General features: G+C 41.9%; 2 protein-coding genes across 2 annotated transcripts in view; one reads left to right on the top strand and one right to left on the bottom strand.

Moving 5' to 3' along the window:
• Window positions 1-321: 321 nt before the first annotated feature.
• Window positions 322-14,325, top strand: LOC139412671 (motilin-like). Its single transcript, XM_071159332.1, has 4 exons — window positions 322-435; window positions 1,133-1,231; window positions 1,421-1,529; window positions 14,186-14,325. Exons 1-4 carry the CDS (start codon window positions 322-324, stop codon window positions 14,323-14,325), a joined length of 462 nt encoding a protein of 153 aa, XP_071015433.1.
• A 676-nt stretch (window positions 14,326-15,001) lies between these two features.
• The window catches only part of LOC139413778 (retinol dehydrogenase 12), a 21,015-nt gene continuing 17,236 nt past the window's right edge, over window positions 15,002-18,780 (bottom strand). The window contains exon 6 of the mRNA XM_071161521.1: window positions 15,002-17,072. Coding sequence (XP_071017622.1) covers window positions 16,893-17,072 — 180 coding nt within the window. The 3' untranslated portion in view covers window positions 15,002-16,892. The remainder of the gene's footprint in view (window positions 17,073-18,780) is intronic.

Genomic DNA, 18,780 nt, shown 5'->3' with positions numbered 1-18,780 from the left:
CTCTGTTGGTCTCTCTTTTTCTGTCTGTTTGTCTGTCTTTATCTATCTCTGTCTCTGTCAGTCTCATTTTCTGTTTGTCTTTTTGTATTTATTTATTAAGGAGTTTACTCACCGTGTGTGTGTTTTTTGTGTGCCTGTCTGCATATGTCTGTGCTTGTGCTTGAGTGTTTGTGTGAGCAGCCATCTGTGCAATCAGTTTACTTTCATTACATGATGTTTACATTACACAAGTCAATTGTCTTGGTCAGCATCATTATTCTTTAATGGTCAAACAACATCGTGCAAACATGTTTGTGTTGGACAGGACTAAGCAGGATGACCATGCGTGGAGCGGTGACGGGCTGTGTGGTGCTGGTGTGTCTGGTGGCCATGCTGCATGAACGGGCAGAGGGACACTTCTCTTTCTTCAGCCCCAAAGAGATGAGGGAGATGAAGGTGAGACGCGTGAAGTGAGTCACAGGAAGGGGGGGACAGAGGTAAACAAAACAGCCAACCCATTGGGAAAAAACTGGTTGAATTAACCAAACAATGTGATGACGTTGAATCAACGTGGAAAACGGATTGGATTTGCAAAAAGTAATCGACATCAGGGAATTTGGCCTTTTTTTCTAACCTAAAACCAATGACAGGGTGACATTTTTAGTTGATTTCATGTTAGTTGACAACTCAACCAAATGTAAATGAAAACTCGATGTTGAACTGTGCCCAGTGGGAGAATACCAGTGTCACGTTAAGAAGGGTGCACGGTACTGTATTTTGCAGATGAAAATGCCATGACCAGAGCTGATATGATTTCTAAAGCTGAGGCATGTCTGTTCTACACAATCTGTGTCAGACCTGGGTTCACATACTATTTAGGGTATTCAAAGACATTTGAAATTAAGTATTTTCATATTTTTGATTTGAAAACAAGTAGTTGAATATTGGAATATCTAAAAAAAATACTCAAATAAATACTCCCATGCATTTGAACCCATGTCTATTTGGTATTTGATATAAGTATTTACAAATGTTTTCAAACAGTAGGTTTTTTCCAGAAATTATTTGAAAATGCTTTAAAATACTTCCAATAGAAGTAGTTGATTCAGACACCTTATTTGAAAATACGTGTGTATGTGTTTAGGCCCTACAGGATAAGTTGGGGAGGAAGGACATGGAGCCTCGGTCAGAGGATGGACAGTTTCAGGATGTCACCAACCAACAGCTTCCTGAGGACGATGGTGGAACTCATGTAAGTACACACACACACACACACACACACACACACACACACACACACACACACACACACACACACACACACACACACACACACACACACACACACACACACACACACACACACACACACACACACACACAATGTTTTTTGTTGTTGACTATTTTGTGTTATAAAAGTCTAATAAATGTGTGTGGACAGGGGAAGACAGTGGAGATAAGTGTTCGACTGACAGCCAAACAGCTGGAGCATGTGGCCCCCGTGCTGGAAGACATCATCCATGAAATGGTGGAGCAGGCAGAGAAGAAAGGTACCCATGACCATAGAGATATAACACATGAAATTAGATGCACATAACAGCCACAACTGTCTGTCATCATGGGTGATTACAGGACATTTACAGCCTGGTTCAACTGCATACAGTACCAGTCAAAAGTTTGGACATTCAAGGGTTTTTCTGAATTTTTGTCTATTTTCTACATTGTAGAATAATAGTGAAGACATCACAATGATTAAATAACACATATGGAATCATGTAGTAACCAAAAAAGTGTTAAACAAATCAAAATATATTTTAGATTATTCAAAGCTGTCATCAAGCACAAGGTGGTTAACCTTTTGCCTTGATGACAGCTTTGCACACACTTGACATTCTTACAACCAACTTCATGAGGTAGTCACCTGGAATGCTTGAAGGAGTTCCCACGTATGCTGAGCACTTGTTGGCTGCTTTTCCTTCACTCTGCGGTCCAACTCATCCCAAACCTTCTCAATTGGGTTGAGGTCAGGTGATTATGGGGGCCAGGTCATTTGATGCAGCACTCCATCACTCTCCTTCTTGGTCAAATAGCCCTCACATAGCCTGGAGGTGTGTTGAGTCATTGCCCCGTTGAAAAACAAATGATAGTCCCACTAAGCGCAAACCAGATGGGATGGTGTATCGCTGCTGTGGTAGCCTTGCTGGTTAAGTGTGCCTTGAATTCTAAATATATCACAAACAGTGTCACCAGCAAAGCATCCTCCACCATCACACCTCCATGCTTCACGGGGGGAACCACACATACAGAGATCATCCGTTCACCTACTCTGCGTCTCACAAAGACACAGCGGTTGGAACCAAAATTCTCAAATTTGGACTCATCAGACCAAAGGACAGATTTCCACCAGTCTAATGTCCATTACTTGTGTTTCTTGGCCCAAGCAAATCTCTTCTTCTTATTGGTGTCCTTTGGTAGTGGTTTCTTTGCAGCAATTTGACCACGAAGGCCTGATTCACGTAGTCTCCTCTGAACAGTTGATGTTGAGATGTGTCTGTTACTTGAACTCTGTAAAGTGTTTATTTGGGCTGCAATATGAGGTGCAGTTAATTGCCAATTTCTGAGGCTGGTAACTATAATGAACTTATCCTCTTCAGCAGAGGTAACTCTTGGTGTTCCTTTCCTGTGGCTGTCCTCATGAGAGCCAGTTTCATCATAGCTCTTGATGGTTTTTGCGACTGCACTTGAAGAAACTTTCAAAGTTCTTTACATTTTACAGATTGACTGACCTTCATGTCTTAAAGTAATGATGGACTGTCATTTCTCTTTGCTTATTTGAGCTGTTCTTGCCATAATATGTACTTGGTATTTTACCAAATAGGGCTATCTTCTGTATACCACCCCTACCTTGTTACAACACAACTGATTGGCTTAAACGCATTAAGAAGGAAAGACATTCCACAAATGAATTTTTAACAATGCACACCTGTTAATTGAAATGCATTCCAGGTGACTACCTCATGAAGCTGGTTGAGAGAATGCCAAAGTGTGCAAAGCTGACATCAAGACAAATAATCTGTCTGTAAACAATTGTTGGAAAATGACTTGTGTCATGCACAAAGTAGATGTCCTAACCAACTTGCCAAAACGATTGTTTGTTAACAAGACATTTGTGGAGTGGTTGAACAACGAGTTTTAATGTCTCCAACCTTGCAAAAAACTTCAGGTACAAAATCAGGTAAAAACACAAATCAGGTATACAGTGCTTAAAGTTGAGAGGCTCTTACATATTTGTACTATCTCTCCCTCTCACGTTCTCTCTCTCTCTCTCTTTCCGTTCCTTTTCTCTTTCTCTCTCTCGTCTATCTTTTTCTCAGCCAAATGAGGAGACATAAGACACATCAAAGGTGCCAGTATACTATAATTGACCAGGAATACATGCACAGATAGCTTGTTATGTGTCAATGATATGAATAAAGGGAAACAATAATTTCAACATTACTTTGCTTGTCTTGTGAAATTGCTGTATATCCATATATGTCACACTTACATACCCTACATTCTAGATTGCAGTGTCTATGTAATGTAAAGAAACAACCACTCATTGCTGGTAGTGAGTTAATTGACAACATTCTCTCTTCTTTACACATAAGCATGCACAAATGTGCACAAATGTGCACGCATGAGCACACACACACACGAGCACATACATTTACGCTATTTAGCAGATACTCATATCCAGAGCAACTTACAGGAGCAATTAGGGCTGAGTGCCTTGCTCAAGGGTACATCAACAGATTTTTCACCTATTCGGCTCGGGGATTCAGACCAGCAACCTCTCGGTTACTGGCCCAACACTCTTAGCCACTAGGCTACACACACACACACACACACACACACACACACACACACACACACACACACACACACACACACACACACACACACACACACACACACACACACACACACACACACACACACACACACACACAGTATTTGAGGATGGCCGGAGGGCATTGGAGGTTGGAGTATTTAGCATTTGAAACAGCTTTTTCCTGCAATCTAGAGCCATTATCATTATGCTTAATTCTATGTAAAAACTGTAAATTTTTCTGCATCGCTAACATCTAATCATATCAAATTTTATTTGTCACATTTGCCGAATTCCACAGGTTACCTTACCGTGAAATGCTTACTTACAAGCCCTTACCCTTACCCAACAATGCAGTTCAAGAAATTGTCACACCCTGATCTGTTTCACCTGTCCTTGTCGCCCTTCTTCCCCATTCCCCATTAAATACTGTGTATTTACACCTGTGTTTTCTGTCTGTCTGTCTGTGCCAGTTTGTCTTGCTTGCCAAGTCAACCGGCGGTTTTCTCTTAGCTCCTGGTTTTCCCCCAGTCACTCGTTTTCTCGTTGTCCTGGTTCTGACCCTTGCCTGTCCTGACTCTGAGCCTGCCTGCCTGCTTGACTACTCTGTCTGCCTGTGCCTGACCTCGAGCCTGACTGCTGCCCTGTACCGTTTTGGACTGTGCCCTGGCTATGAACTATTGCCTGTCCCCGACCTGCCTTTTGCCTATCTCTTGGACTATAATAAATATCAAAGCTCAAACCATCTGCCTCCTGTGTCTGCATCTGGGTCTAGCATTGTGTCATTATATAAATAGAGTTAAGAAAATCTTTACTAAATAAACCAAAGTAAAAAATATTATGTTACAATACTGAGGCTATATAAAGGACTGAGTCAATGTGCGGGGGGTTCAGGTTAGTCAAGGTAATTTGTAAAGTGACTATGGATAGATAATAAACAGCGAGTAGCAGCAGTGTAAAAACAAAAAGGGGTGGTGTCAATGTAAATAGTCCGGTTGGCCATTTGATTAATTGTTCAGCAGTCTTATGGCTTGGGGGTAGAAGCTGTTAAGGGTCTTTTTGGTCCTAGACTTGGCCCTCAGGTATCACTTGCCGTGCGGTGGAAGAGAGGACAATCTATGACTTGGGTGACTTGAGTCTTTGACCATTTTTTGGGCCTTCCTCTGACACCGCCTAGTATATAGGTCCTGGATGGCAGGAAGCTTGACCTCAGTGATGTACTGGGCCAAATGGACCACCCTCTGTAGCTCCTTATGGTCAGATGCCGAGCAGTTGCCATACAAGGTGCAACTGGTCAGGATGCTCTCGATGGTGCAGCTGTAGAGATTTTTGAGGATCTGGGGACCCATGGAAAATCTTTTCAGTCTCCCTCTTCACAACTGTCTTGGTGTGTTTGGACCATGATAGTTTGTTGGTGATGTGGACACCAAGGAACTTAACTCTCGACCCGCTCCACTTCAGCTCCGTCAATGTTAATGGGGGCCTATTCGGCCCTACTTTTCCTATAGTCCATGATCCGCTCCTTTGTTTTGCTCACATTGAGGGAGAGGTTGTTGTCCTGGCATCACACTGCCTGGTCTCGGACCTCCTCCCTATAGGCTGTCTCATCTGTCGGTGATCAGGCCTACCACTGTTGTGTCGTCAGCAAACATAATGTGTTGGAGTCGTGCTTGGCCACAGAGTCATGGGTGAACAGGGAGTACATGGGGGGACTGAGCACGCACCCGAGGGTCCCTGTGTTGAGGATCAGCGTTGCAGATGTGTTGTTGCCTACACTTACCACCTGGGAGCAGCCCATCAGGAAGTCCAGGATCCAGGTTCAGAGGAAGGTGTTTACCACCCCTACCTTGTTACAACACAACTTAGCTTAATGAACTTTGTGGGCACTATGGTGTTGAACGCTGAGCTGTAGTCAATTAACAACATTCTCACATAGGTGTTCCTTTTGTCCAGGAGGGAAAGGGCAGTGTGGAGTGCGATTGAGGTTGTGTCATCTGTGGATCCGTTGAGACGGTATGCGAATTGGAGTTGGTCTAGGATTTCCGGCATGGTGTTGATGTGAGCTATGACCAGCCTTTCAAAGCACTTCAGGGCTACCGACGTTGGTGCTACGGGTTGGAGGTAATTTAAGCAGGTTACCTTTGCTTTCTTGGGCACAGGGACTATGGTGGTCTGTTTGAAACATATACAGTGCCTTGCGAAAGTATTCGGCCCCCTTGAACTTTGCGACCTTTTGCCACATTTCAGGCTTCAAACATAAAGATATAAAACTGTATTTTTTTGTGAAGAATCAACAACAAGTGGGACACAATCATGAAGTGGAACGACATTTATTGGATATTTCAAACTTTTTTAACAAATCAAAAACTGAAACATTGGGCGTGCAAAATTATTAAGCCCCTTTACTTTCATTGCAGCAAACTCTCTCCAGAAGTTCAGTGAGGATCTCTGAATGATCCAATGTTGACCTAAATGACTAATGATGATAAATACAATCCACCTGTGTGTAATCAAGTCTCTGTATAAATGCACCTGCACTGTGATCATGAAGAGCATCATGAAGAACAAGGAACACACCAGGCAGGTCTGAGATACTGTTGTGAAGAAGTTTAAAGCCGGATTTGGATACAAAAAGATTTCCCAAGCTTTAAACATCCCAAGGAGCACTGTGCAAGCGATAATATTGAAATGGAAGGAGTATCAGACCACTGCAAATCTACCAAGACCTGGCCGTCCCTCTAAACTTTCAGCTCATACAAGGAGAAGACTGATCAGAGATGCAGCCAAGAGGCCCATGATCACTGGATGAACTGCAGAGATCTACAGCTGAGGTGGGAGACTCTGTCCATAGGACAACAATCAGTTGTATATTGCACAAATCTGGCCTTTATGGAAGAGTGGCAAGAAGAAAGCCATTTCTTAAAGATATCCATAAAAAGTGTTGTTTAAAGTTTGCCACAAGCCACCTGGGAGACACACCAAACATGTGGAAGAAGGTGCTCTGGTCAGATGAAACCAAAATGGAACTTTTTGGCAACAATGCAAAACGTTATGTTTGGCGTAAAAGCAACACAGCTCATCACCATCCCCACTGTCAAACATGGTGGTGGCAGCATCATGGTTTGGGCCTGCTTTTCTTCAGCAGGGACAGGGAAGATGGTTAAAATTGATGGGAAGATGGATGGAGCCAAATACAGGACCATTCTGGAAGAAAACCTGATGGAGTCTGCAAAAGACCTGAGACTGGGACGGAGATTTGTCTTCCAACAAGACAATGATCCAAAACATAAAGCAAAATCTACAATGGAATGGTTCAAAAATAAACATATCCAGGTGTTAGAATGGCCAAGTCAAAGTCCAGACCTGAATCCAATCGAGAATCTGTGGAAAGAACTGAAAACTGCTGTTCACAAATGCTCTCCATCCAACCTCACTGAGCTCGAGCTGTTTTGCAAGGAGGAATGGGAAAAAATTTCAGTCTCTCGATGTGCAAAACTGATAGAGACATACCCCAAGCGACTTACAGCTGTAATCGCAGCAAAAGGTGGCGCTACAAAGTATTAACTTAAGGGGGCTGAATAATTTTGCACGCCCAATTTTTCAGTTTTGGATTTGTTAAAAAAGTTTGAAATATCCAATAAATGTCGTTCCACTTCATGATTGTGTCCCACTTGTTGTTAAATCTTCACCAAAAAATACAGTTTTATATCTTTATGTTTGAAGCCTGAAATGTGGCAAAAGGTCGCAAAGTTCAAGGGGGCCGAATACTTTCGCAAGGCACTGTAGATATTACAGACTCGGTCAGGAAGAGGTTGAAAATATTAGTGAAGACACTTGCCTTTGTAGTCCTTGATATTTTTCAAGCCCTGCCACATCTGACGAGCGTCAGAGCTATTGCAATAGGATTTAATGTTAATCCTGTATTGACGCTTTGCCTGTTTGATGGTTTGTCTGAGGGCATAGCAGGATTTCTTATAAGCATCCAGATTAGTGTCCCGCTGCTTGAAAGCGGCAGCTCTAGCCTTTAGCTCGGTGCGGATGTTGCCTGTAAGCCATGGCTTCTGGTTAGGAAATGTACGTACAGTCTCGGTGGGGACAACGTTGTCGATGCAGTTATTGATGAAGCCGGTGACTGAGGTGCTATACTCCTCAATGCCATTGGATGAATCCCAGAACATATTCCAGTCTCTGCTAGCGAATCAGTTCTGTAGCATACACTACATGACCAAAAGTATGTGGACACCTGCTCGTCGATCACCTAACACCTTTTGTGCACTATTGGTTAGAGCCTGTAAGTAAGCATTTCACTGTAATACCTGTTGTGTTCGGCGCATTTGATTTGATCTCATTCCAAAATCATGGGCATGAATACGGAGTTGGGCCCCCCTTTGCTGCTATAACAGCCTCCACTCTTATATTGGAACATTTTTGCGGGGACTTGCTTCCATTCAGCCACAAGAGCATTGGTAAGATCTGGCATTGATGTTGGCCTGGCTCGCAGTCGACGTTCCAATTCATCCTAAAAGTGTTTGATGGGGTTGAGGTCAGGGCTCTGTGCAGGCCAGTCAAGTTCTTTCACACAGATCTCAACAAACCATTTCTGTATGGACCTCGCTTTATGCACGGGGCACTGTCATGCTGAAACAGGAAATGGCCTTCCCCAAACTGTTGCAACAAAGTTGGAAGCACAGAATCATTGTATGCTGTAGCGTAAAGATTTCCCTTCACTAAGGGGCCTAGCCTGAACCATGAAAAACACCCCCAGACCATTATTCCTCCTCCACCAAACTTCAGAGTTGGCACTATGCATTGGGGCAGGTAGCGTTCTTGTCGTGGAAATATTCAGTCATATTTCTCAAATACTGTGAGTTCAAGTAGACTTTTATTACAACATAGTAAAAGCAGAGCTGGTTCATGAAAAACAACTACTTTCCAGTCTTGGCACATACTTCTTATATATTTTTCCTTCTTACGTCACTTCCATAGTAACTCCTCTTAATGACTCATCCCCTCTGGCATTTAGCCACCGTTATCTTATTGCATTGCACACATTTTTGTTTGGTTTCATATTAGGGCATGGAAACTGTAGAGCCACACCAATAGTTAAAAAATACAGACATGTACTCGCCTTACATTCTTATGGCTGGGGGCAGTATTGAGTAGCTTGGATGAATAAGGTGCCCAGAGGAAACTGCCTGCTACTCAGTCCCAGTTGCTAATATATGCATATTATTAGTATATTTGGATAGAAAACACTCTGACGTTTCTAAAACTGTTTGAATGATGTCTGAGAGTATAACAAAACTCATATGGCAGGCAAAAAACGGAAATCTGAGGTTGGTCGATTTTCAACTCATTCCCTATTGAAGATACAGTGGGATATTGGTCATTTTGCACTTCCTAAGGCTTCCACTAGATGTCAACAGTCTTTAGAAACTTGTTTGAGGCTCCTACTGTAAAGGAGGGCTCTTTGAGTCAGTGGTCTGGCAGAGTGCCACAAAGTCGTGATGCTCGTTCACGTGAGAGGTAGCTCCCGTTCCATTGCATTTCTGAAGACAAAGGAATTCTCAGGTTGGAACATTATTGAAGATTCATGTTAAAAACATCCTAAAGATTGATTCTATACATCGTTTGACATGTTTCTACGGACTGTAATGGAACTTTTTGACATTTTGACTGCTCCTAGTGAACGAGCTTCGTGACTTTGGATTTGTTTACAAAACGCGCTAACAAAAGTAGCTATTTGGACATAAATGATGGACATTATCGAACAAAACAAACATTTATTGTGGAACTGGGATTCCTGGGAGTGCATTGTGATGAAGATCATCAAAGGTAAGTGAATATTTATAATGTTATTTCTGACTTCTGTTGACTGCACAATATGGCGGATATCTTTTTGGCTTGTTGGGTCTCTGAGCGCCGTACTCAGATTATTGCATGGCTTGCTTTTTCCGTAAAGCTTTTTTGAAATCTGACACAGCGGTTGCATTAAAGAGAAGTTTATCTAAAGTTCTATGTATAACACTTGTATTTTCATCAACATTTATAATGAGTATTTCTGTCAATAGATGTGGCTCTACTGAAAATAACGCGCCAATGTATACTGAGATTTTTGATATAAATATGAACTTTATCGAAATAAACATACATGTATTGTGTAACATGAAGTCCTATGAGCGTCATCTGATGAAGATCATCAAAGGTTAGTAATGAATTGATCTCTATTTCAGATTTTTGTGACTCCACTCTTTGGCTGGAAAAATGGCTGTGTTTTTCTGTGACTTGGCTCTGACCTAATATAATTGTTTGTGGTGCTTTCGCTGTAAAGCCTATTTGAAATCGGACACTGTGGTGGGATTAACAACAAGATTACATTTAAAATGGTATAAGATACTTGTATGTTTGAGGAATTTTAATTATGAGATTTCTGTTGTTTGAATTTGGCGCCCTTCACTTTCACTGGTTGTTGTCAAATCGATCCCATTAACGGGATCTCAGCACTGGTGCATGCATGTAGGACCATAGCAGCAGTCCTTGGCAATTTACAGAAATAACCAGACATGTCATCCTGCTAACTCCTCTGAAAGGGACACCCATGTTCTGGAAAAGCCCCAAGAGATGTAACCATAGCAACAGTACATATTAGGCCATAACACAGTTAATAGAATAACCTTTCGTGTCCACTCCCCAGACAGGTGCATGTCTAATGATGTCTAATGACCCAGAGCACATGTAGAGTGCACTCATCTTACTAGCTCTTCTGCAATTAATAATTAACACACATGGTCTGGAAAATTCTCAGTATTCTTCCGGCATCCACCAAACCCAGATTTGTCCGTTGGACTGCCAGATGGTGAAGCGTGATTCTTCACTCCAGAGAACGTGTTTCCACTGTCAAGAGTCCAATGGTGGCAAGCTTTACACCACTCCAGCTTGGCATTGCGCATAGTGATCTTAGGATTGTGTGCTGCTGCTCGGCCATGGAAACCCATTTCAAGAAGCTCCCGACGAACAGTTCTTATGCTGACATTGCTTCCAGAGGCAGTTTGGAACTCTGTAGTGACTGTTGCAACCGAGGACATACAATTTTTACACGCTACGCACTTCAGCACCCGGCTGTCCCATTCTGTGAGCTTGTGTGGCCTACCACTTCACGGCTGAGCTGTTGTTGCTCCTAGACGTGTCCACTTCACAATTATAGCACCTACAGTTGACTGGAGCAGCTTTAGCAGGGCAGATATTTCACAAACTTACTTGTTGGAAAAGTGTCATCCTATGACAATGCCATGTTGAACATCACTGAGCTCTTCAGTAAGGCCATTCTATTGCGAATGTTTGTCTATGGAGATTACATGGCTGTGTGCTTGATTTTATACACCTGTCAGCAACAGGTGGCTGAAATGGCAGAATCCACTAATTTGAAGGGTTGTCCACCTACTTTTGTATATATCAAATCAAATTTTATTTGTCACATGCGCAGAATACAACAGGTGTAGGTAGACCTTACAGTGAAATGCTTACTTACAAGTCCTTAACCAGCAATGCAGTTTTAAGAAAATACAAAAAAAAAAAGAAAGCGATAAGAATAACAAATAATTAAAGAGCAGCAGTAAATAACAATAGCGGGGGCACAGGGGGTACCGGTACATAGCCAATGTGCGGGGGCACCGGTGTCAAGGTAATTGAGGTAATATGTACATGTAGGTAGAGTTGTTAAAGTGACTATGCATAGATAATAACAGAGAGTAGCAGCAGCGTAGAAGGTGGGTAGGTGGGGGGTGCAATGCAAATAGTCTGTGGAGCCATTTGATTAGCTGTTCAGGAGTCTTATGCCTTGGGGGTAGAAACGGTTTAGAAGCCTCTTGGACCTAGACTTGGCGCTCCGGTACGGCTTACCGTGCAGTAGCAGAGAAAACAGTCAATGACTTGGGTGGCTGGAGTCTTTGACAATTGTTAGGGCAATTTTTTATATACAGTGGGGCAAAACGTATTTTGTCAGCCACCAATTGTGCAAGTTCTCCCACTTAAAAAGATGAGAGAGGCCTGTAATTTTCATCATAGGTACACTTCAACTCTGACAGACAAAATGAGAAAAAAATCCAGAAAATCACATTGTAGGATTTTTAATGAATTTCTTTGCAAATTATGGTAGAAAATAAGTATTTGGTCACCTACAAACAAGCAAGAATTCTGGCTCTCACAGACCTGTAACTTCTTCTTTAAGAGGCTCCTCTGTCCTCCACTCGTTACCTGTATTAATGGCACCTGTTTGAACTTGTTATCAGTATAAAAGACACCGATCCACAACCTCAAACAGTCAAACTCCAAACTTCACTATGGCCAAGACCAAAGAGCTGTCAAAGGACACAAAAAATTGTAGACCTGCACCAGGCTGGGAAGACTGAATCTGCAATAGGTAAGCAACTTGGTTTGAAGAAATCAACTGTGGGAGCAATTATTAGGAAATGGAAGACATACAAGACCACTGATAATCTCCCTCGATCTGGGGCTCCACGCAAGATCTCTCCCCGTGGGGTCAAAATGATCACAAGAACGGTGAGCAAAAATCCCAGAACCACACGGGGGGACCTAGTGAATGACCTGCAGAGAGCTGGGACCAAAATAACAAAGCCTAACATCAGTAACACACTACGCCTCCAGGGATTCAAATCCTGCAGTGCCAGACGTGTTCCCCTGCTTAAGACAGTATATGTCCAGGCCTGTCTGAAGTTTGCTAGAGAGCATTTGGATGATCCAGAAGAAGATTGGGAGAATGTCAAAATATAACTTTTTGGTAAAAATTCAACTTGTCGTGTTTGGAGGACAAAGAATGATGAGTTGCATCCAAAGAACACCATACCTACTGTGAAGCATGGGGGTGGAAACATCATGCTTTGGGGCTGTTTTTCTGCAAAGGTACCAGGACGACTGATCCGTGTAAAGGAAAGAATGAATGGGGCCATGTATTGTGAGATTTTGAGTGAAAACCTCCTTCCATCAGCAAGGGCATTGAAGATGAAACGTGGCTTGGTCTTTCAGCATGACAATGATCCCAAACACACCGCCCGGGCAACGAAGGAGTGGCTTCGTAAGAAGCATTTCAAGGTCCTGGAGTGGCCTAGCCAGTCTCCAGATCTCAACCCCATAGAAAATCTTTGGAGGGAGTTGAAAGTCCGTGTTGCCCAGTAACAGCCCCAAAACATCACTGCTCTAGAGGAGATCTGCATGGAGGAATGGGCCAAAATACCAGCAACAGTGTGTGAAAACCTTGTGAAGACTTACAGAAAACATTTGACCTCTGTCATTGCCAACAAAGGGTATATAACAAAGTATTGAGATAAATATTTGTTATTGAGCAAATACTTACTCCTAGTTAAACTAGGACATTTAAGTAGCTTTCATGAACATGGCTTCTAAAAGTGTTCTTTTTCCAGAGGAAAGGAATGTGAACAGGTTGGAAGAGCCAGTGCACAGTGAGTGTGTACCCTCCACATCTGTTATAGCATCCCTTAGAGAAAATGCTGCCACCACCTTTCAGCAGAGAACAAAAAAGATGACAATGCATGAAAAGTTAGCCAGAAAACTTAATGAGCATAAAATGAAATATCTGATGGAATAACATGAAAAGAAAATGAGGATTCTACAGGTTGAATTGGATAGTAAGTTGGAAGAGAGAGGTATGATCCAAAAAATATACAGTAATGAGACAATTGATTACCAGCTATGGTGAACAATATGATATGTAAAAAATACATGTTTTGCCATTTGGATATTCATGAGTGAGAGTATTTTAATCACCACAAATTACATTTTAAACCAGCCTTGGTTTAGTCACTCATTTAATTTAGATGCAAACTATTTGAAATTTATACAGAACAAACATTATAAAAGCAAAAATAAGCCATAATGAATACATTCCATATTTAAATGCATCTCATCTAGTTGAAGTGCTGCAATGTGAAAGCAACTCTGTGTGCAAGTCCTCGTTGGTCATTGCCTGCCTCAGCCATTGGGCACATCTGCTTGATCCTGATCTTCCATTGGAGGACTTCTGGTAGAGTTGAGAAGAATCATGAGTTGCACCTTTCCAACGGGCAACAATGTTTGAAAACTCTAAATTAGGAGTGCATACACCCTGAACATTGATGGAAAAACAATTCTTACGGTTCCTGTACTACTCAGCATCAGGAGTTGATGGACAATTGATGGGAACATGACATCCATCTGTACAGCCAATCACTCCTGGGAAGTGCCCATATTCATAGATTTTTTTTGCCAGCAGCATCAGGAAACTTGATGTAAAGACTCCTCAGTTCACAAATTGTCCTGCAGACTTTGACCTATTCTACACAAAGTTGCTTCACTGGCACCACACGAATCCCCAGTTTCACGATGAAAGATTCCAGATGCCAAAAACCTCAATCAGAACTTGGGTAAAGGCCTTCCTCTTTGAGACGGAGAGGAAAGTCTAGGCTCAAGCAAATTATATTATCTCCAATAAATTTTTTTTGGAAGTACGAAAGCGGTCTCAAAAAGATATTTCAGTAAAGTAATTTAATGGATTACTCTTATCCACAAGTACTCATCTGGCTGGCCTCTAAGGCATGTTGGTCTTCATTTAGATATTCCAAATAGTCCATGCTCCCTCACAAACAGTACTAAGCAGAAGTTAAACCTGCTTCTGAAGTCTTAATTTAAGCTTCAATTTAGTCCTAGAGTAGCTCTAATCCTCCCTCTTGCAATCGGCTTTGTTTAATCCAGAACAGGCTAAATCTACATCTATTTTAAGATACAGTTGAAGTCAGAAGTTTACATACACCTTAGCCAAATACATTTAAACTCAGTTTTTCACAATTCCTGACATTTAATCAGAGTATTAATTCCCTGTTTTAGGTCAGTTAGGATCACCACTTTATTTTAAGAATGTGAAATATCAGAAGAATAATAGAGAGAATGATTTATTTCTGCTTTTATTTCTTTCATCACATTCCCAGTGGGTCAGAAGTTGACATACACTCGGTTAGTATTTGGTAGCTGTTATGAGAATTTTGTTCTCAATGTTCATAAACTGAACTTCAATTAAAATACTCTGTCTGTTACTAAGAATTTGTAAGGTTCTTATTAAAATGAAACAGTCAGAGGCCAGTCTACCATAGTCAGCAAGGTTTATTTACTAGAGCGCTGCTGTACATATACAAAGACATTCCTTTTATAACTTTCTCTTACCCTACACACATACATACACACCAACATAGGGATTTTCTCATGAGTCTCACCACAGTTTATTACCACACAGCTGACAGTTCCAGTCTCCCCCAGATACGAGAGCTCTGGAGGGGCTCTCCCTGTCCTATCTTATCTCCCCAGAGTTACAGCCGGGTCGGTTCAAACATAGGTTAATGCCCCTCTTCGTTCTCTTTCGACACACACATACATTCCTTTCTTATGTTAAATGTATACATCATTTAGTCATTATTCATAAAAATCATAACAGTAGCATTGTCTTTCCATTGTTTAACATGGGTCAAACGTTTCGGGTAGCCTTCCACAAGCTTCCCACAATAAGTTGAATTTTGGCCCATTCCTCCTGACAGAACTGGTGTAACTGAGTCAAGTTTGTAGGCCTCCTTGCTCGCACACGCTTTTTCAGTTCTGCCCACACATTTTCTATGGGATTGAGGTCAGGGCTTTGTGATGGCCACTTCAATACCTTGACTTTGTTGTCCTTAGCCATTTTGCCACAACTTTGGAAGTATGCTTGGGGTCATTGTCAATTTGGAAGACCCATTTGCGACCAAGCTTTAACTGACTGACTGATGCCTTGATGTTGCTTCACTATATCCACATAATTTCCCATCCTCATGATGCCATCTATTTTGTGAAGTGCCCCATTCCCTCCTGCAGCAAAGCACCCCCACAACATGATGCTGCCACCCCCGTGCTTCATGGTTGGGATTGTGTTCTTCGGCTTGCAAGCCTTCCCCTTTTTCCTCCAAACATAACAATGGTCATTATGGCCAAACAGATCTATTTTTGTTTCATCAGACCAGAGGACATTTCTCCAAAAGGTACGATCTTTGTCCCCATGTGCAGTTGCAAACCGTAGTCTGGATTTTTTATGGCGCTTTTGGAGCAGTGACTTCTTCCTTGCTGAGCGGCCTTTCAGGTTATGTTGATATAGGACTCGTTTTACTGTGGATATAGATACTTTTGTACCCGTTTCCTCCTGCATCTACACAAGGTCCTTTGCTGTTGTTCTGGGATTGATTTGCACTTTTCACACCAAAGTGCGTTCATCTCTAGGAGACAGAACGCGTCTCCTTCCTGAGCGGTATGACAGCTGCGTACTATTGTTTGTACAGATGAACGTGGTACCTTCAGGCGTTTGGAAATTGCTCCCAAGGATGAACCAGACTTATGGAGGTCTACAATTTTTTTCTGAGGTCTTGGCTGATTTCTTTTGATTTTTCCATGATGTCAAGCAAAGAGGCACTGAGTTTGAAGATAGGCTTGAAATACATCCACAGGGACACCTCCAATTGACTCAAATTATGTCAATTAGCCTATCAGAAGCTTCTAAAGCCTTTACATAATTTTCTGGAATTTTCCAAGCTGTTTAAAGGCACAGTCAACTTAGTGTATGTGAACTTCTGACCCACTGGAATTGTGATACAGTGAATTATAAGTGAAATAATTTGTCTCTAAACAATTGTTGGAAAAATTACTTGTGTCAGGCACAAAGTAGATATCCTAACCGACTTGCCAAATCTATAGTTTGTTACCAAGACATTTGTGGAGTGGTTGAAAAATGAGTTTTAATGACTCCAACCTAAGTGTATGTAAACTTCCGACTTCAACTGTGTTTTTATAAAGTCTGTTATTGAATAATACACTTAAGATAGAAACAGAATTTATAGACATATTTGACCCTGCATTTTTTATTAATCCTTCATAATAACAAGGGTAAATGGAGTTCAAAAGGAATTTGACCCCACTGCAAACTAGTCTCTCTCTTTCTCTCTCTCTCTGTATCTTTCTCTCAGAGCTTGGATGTCAATCTCTCGCAGAACTCAAAGTCCTTGACTGCGAGGGCGGGGTCTCTGGCCAGGTGGGCGGGGAGAACCAGGGAACAGTCGCTGTCAATGTACTTTCCTGTTATTCCCTCCATCTCCTCGGCGACAGCACAGTAGATGGTGCTCACTGCCCCTTCTTCAGAAGACTTTGTGGACAGAGATGGGAGAAGAGGGTGAGAGCATAAACATTAACCACCTCTGCATAAAAGAGACAACAATGTGTAAGCACATTGAGTGCAAGTAAATATCTTTGTCGGGACTTTGTTTCTTTGAGCAATGCCAGGAAGGGGAGTGTCCCTTAACCTGGAGCTCAGAACTTTTACACAATTGCCATGTTTACTCAGAGACATCTGCTATAGAGATTTTGTGAAACTGATATAAATAAATAAGTACACACACACACACACACACACACACACACACACACACACACACACACACACACACACACACACACACACACACACACACACACACACACACACACACACACACACACACACACACACACAGGTTTCAATAGCAAACATGTTGTAGCTGTTACAGTTATTCTACTGGCTTTATAACAAAGGCCAGCTCTTTCAATCTGACTGGCCTTCAGACCTATAAATCACTAATTCATTCTAACCAATCAGCCGATTGGACACACTCAACATCACGTTCTAACCGTACAGAACTATAGTGGACAGAACCAAACCAATCAGCATTAAGTACATAGAAGGTGAGGGCATATCCCGAGTGGCGTAGCGGTCTAACACACTGCATCTCGTGCTAGAGGTGTCACTACAGACCCTGGTTTGATTCCAGGATGTATCACAACCGGCCGTGATTTAGTGTCCCATAGGGCTGCGCATGATTGTCCCAGCATCGTCGGGTTATGGTTTGGCCGGGGTAAGCCGTCATTGTAAATAAGAATTTGTTCTTAACTGACTTCCCTGGTTAAATAAAATAAAGGTTAAATAAATAAATAAAAAATATCCAGCCAACCGCGCAGACGAGCTCCAGCTAGCTGTTTTTTCAGGTTTATTGAGTGAAATTGTTTGTTAACTCATTATATGTTGTAGTGTGCCCACTAAAGCAAACCATCATCTTTCGGATCATGACAAATGATCAGAGACTCTTCTCTGTCCCAAAGACCCACCTAAAAATGATGGATAAAGCATTCTGCTCCTTTGGTGACCAACAAGCCTCCATCTCTGCATAGCCCAGAACATCACTGCCTTGAAGTCTGGGCTAAAGACACATGTTTACCACCTGGCTTAAATGTGGCCTATTGTTGTGGTGTCCTTGGTTGGTCTCCACTCTAATTGAGTTTAATTGAATCTCAGCAGCACACACACACGCACACACATGCACACACACACACGTTCACCTTTGGTTTCCTTGAAGTGAGACATAACACATCCTGTTCGCACACACTAACCAACCAGGACGAGAACACATTTTTATCTGTTTGGCTAGGATTCAATCCGATCACACTCGTAGACATTGCAGCTTTTAAAGGCAATGTTACTGAGTTTGTGGAGATTACATTCAAGTTAAATGTTTCAGATTCAAGGTAAACGCTGAATTGGAAATTACCTAAATGTCAAGTGTGCTATAGCGCGGTCCCAGATTGAATCCAGGCACTTGTCTCACACATTCTTCCTAGCTACAGACCTTTCCAGAAACCCACTTTCCCTCTCTTTCAGTTCAGACAAACAGAAAATATTGATTACACTTCATTATTTTACAGTTCATTATGCACTTGTTATTTATTTAGCAGTTACAGTTTAAAAGGGTTATTATGTAAGGTATTAACAACGAGGGGCTATGAGTTTTATGGAAATAATGCACAACGCGGGTGTGCCACGA

Source organism: Oncorhynchus clarkii, chromosome 7, assembly GCF_045791955.1.
Source record: "Oncorhynchus clarkii lewisi isolate Uvic-CL-2024 chromosome 7, UVic_Ocla_1.0, whole genome shotgun sequence".
NCBI lineage: Eukaryota > Metazoa > Chordata > Actinopteri > Salmoniformes > Salmonidae > Oncorhynchus > Oncorhynchus clarkii.
This window is presented reverse-complemented; position numbering and strand designations above follow the sequence as displayed.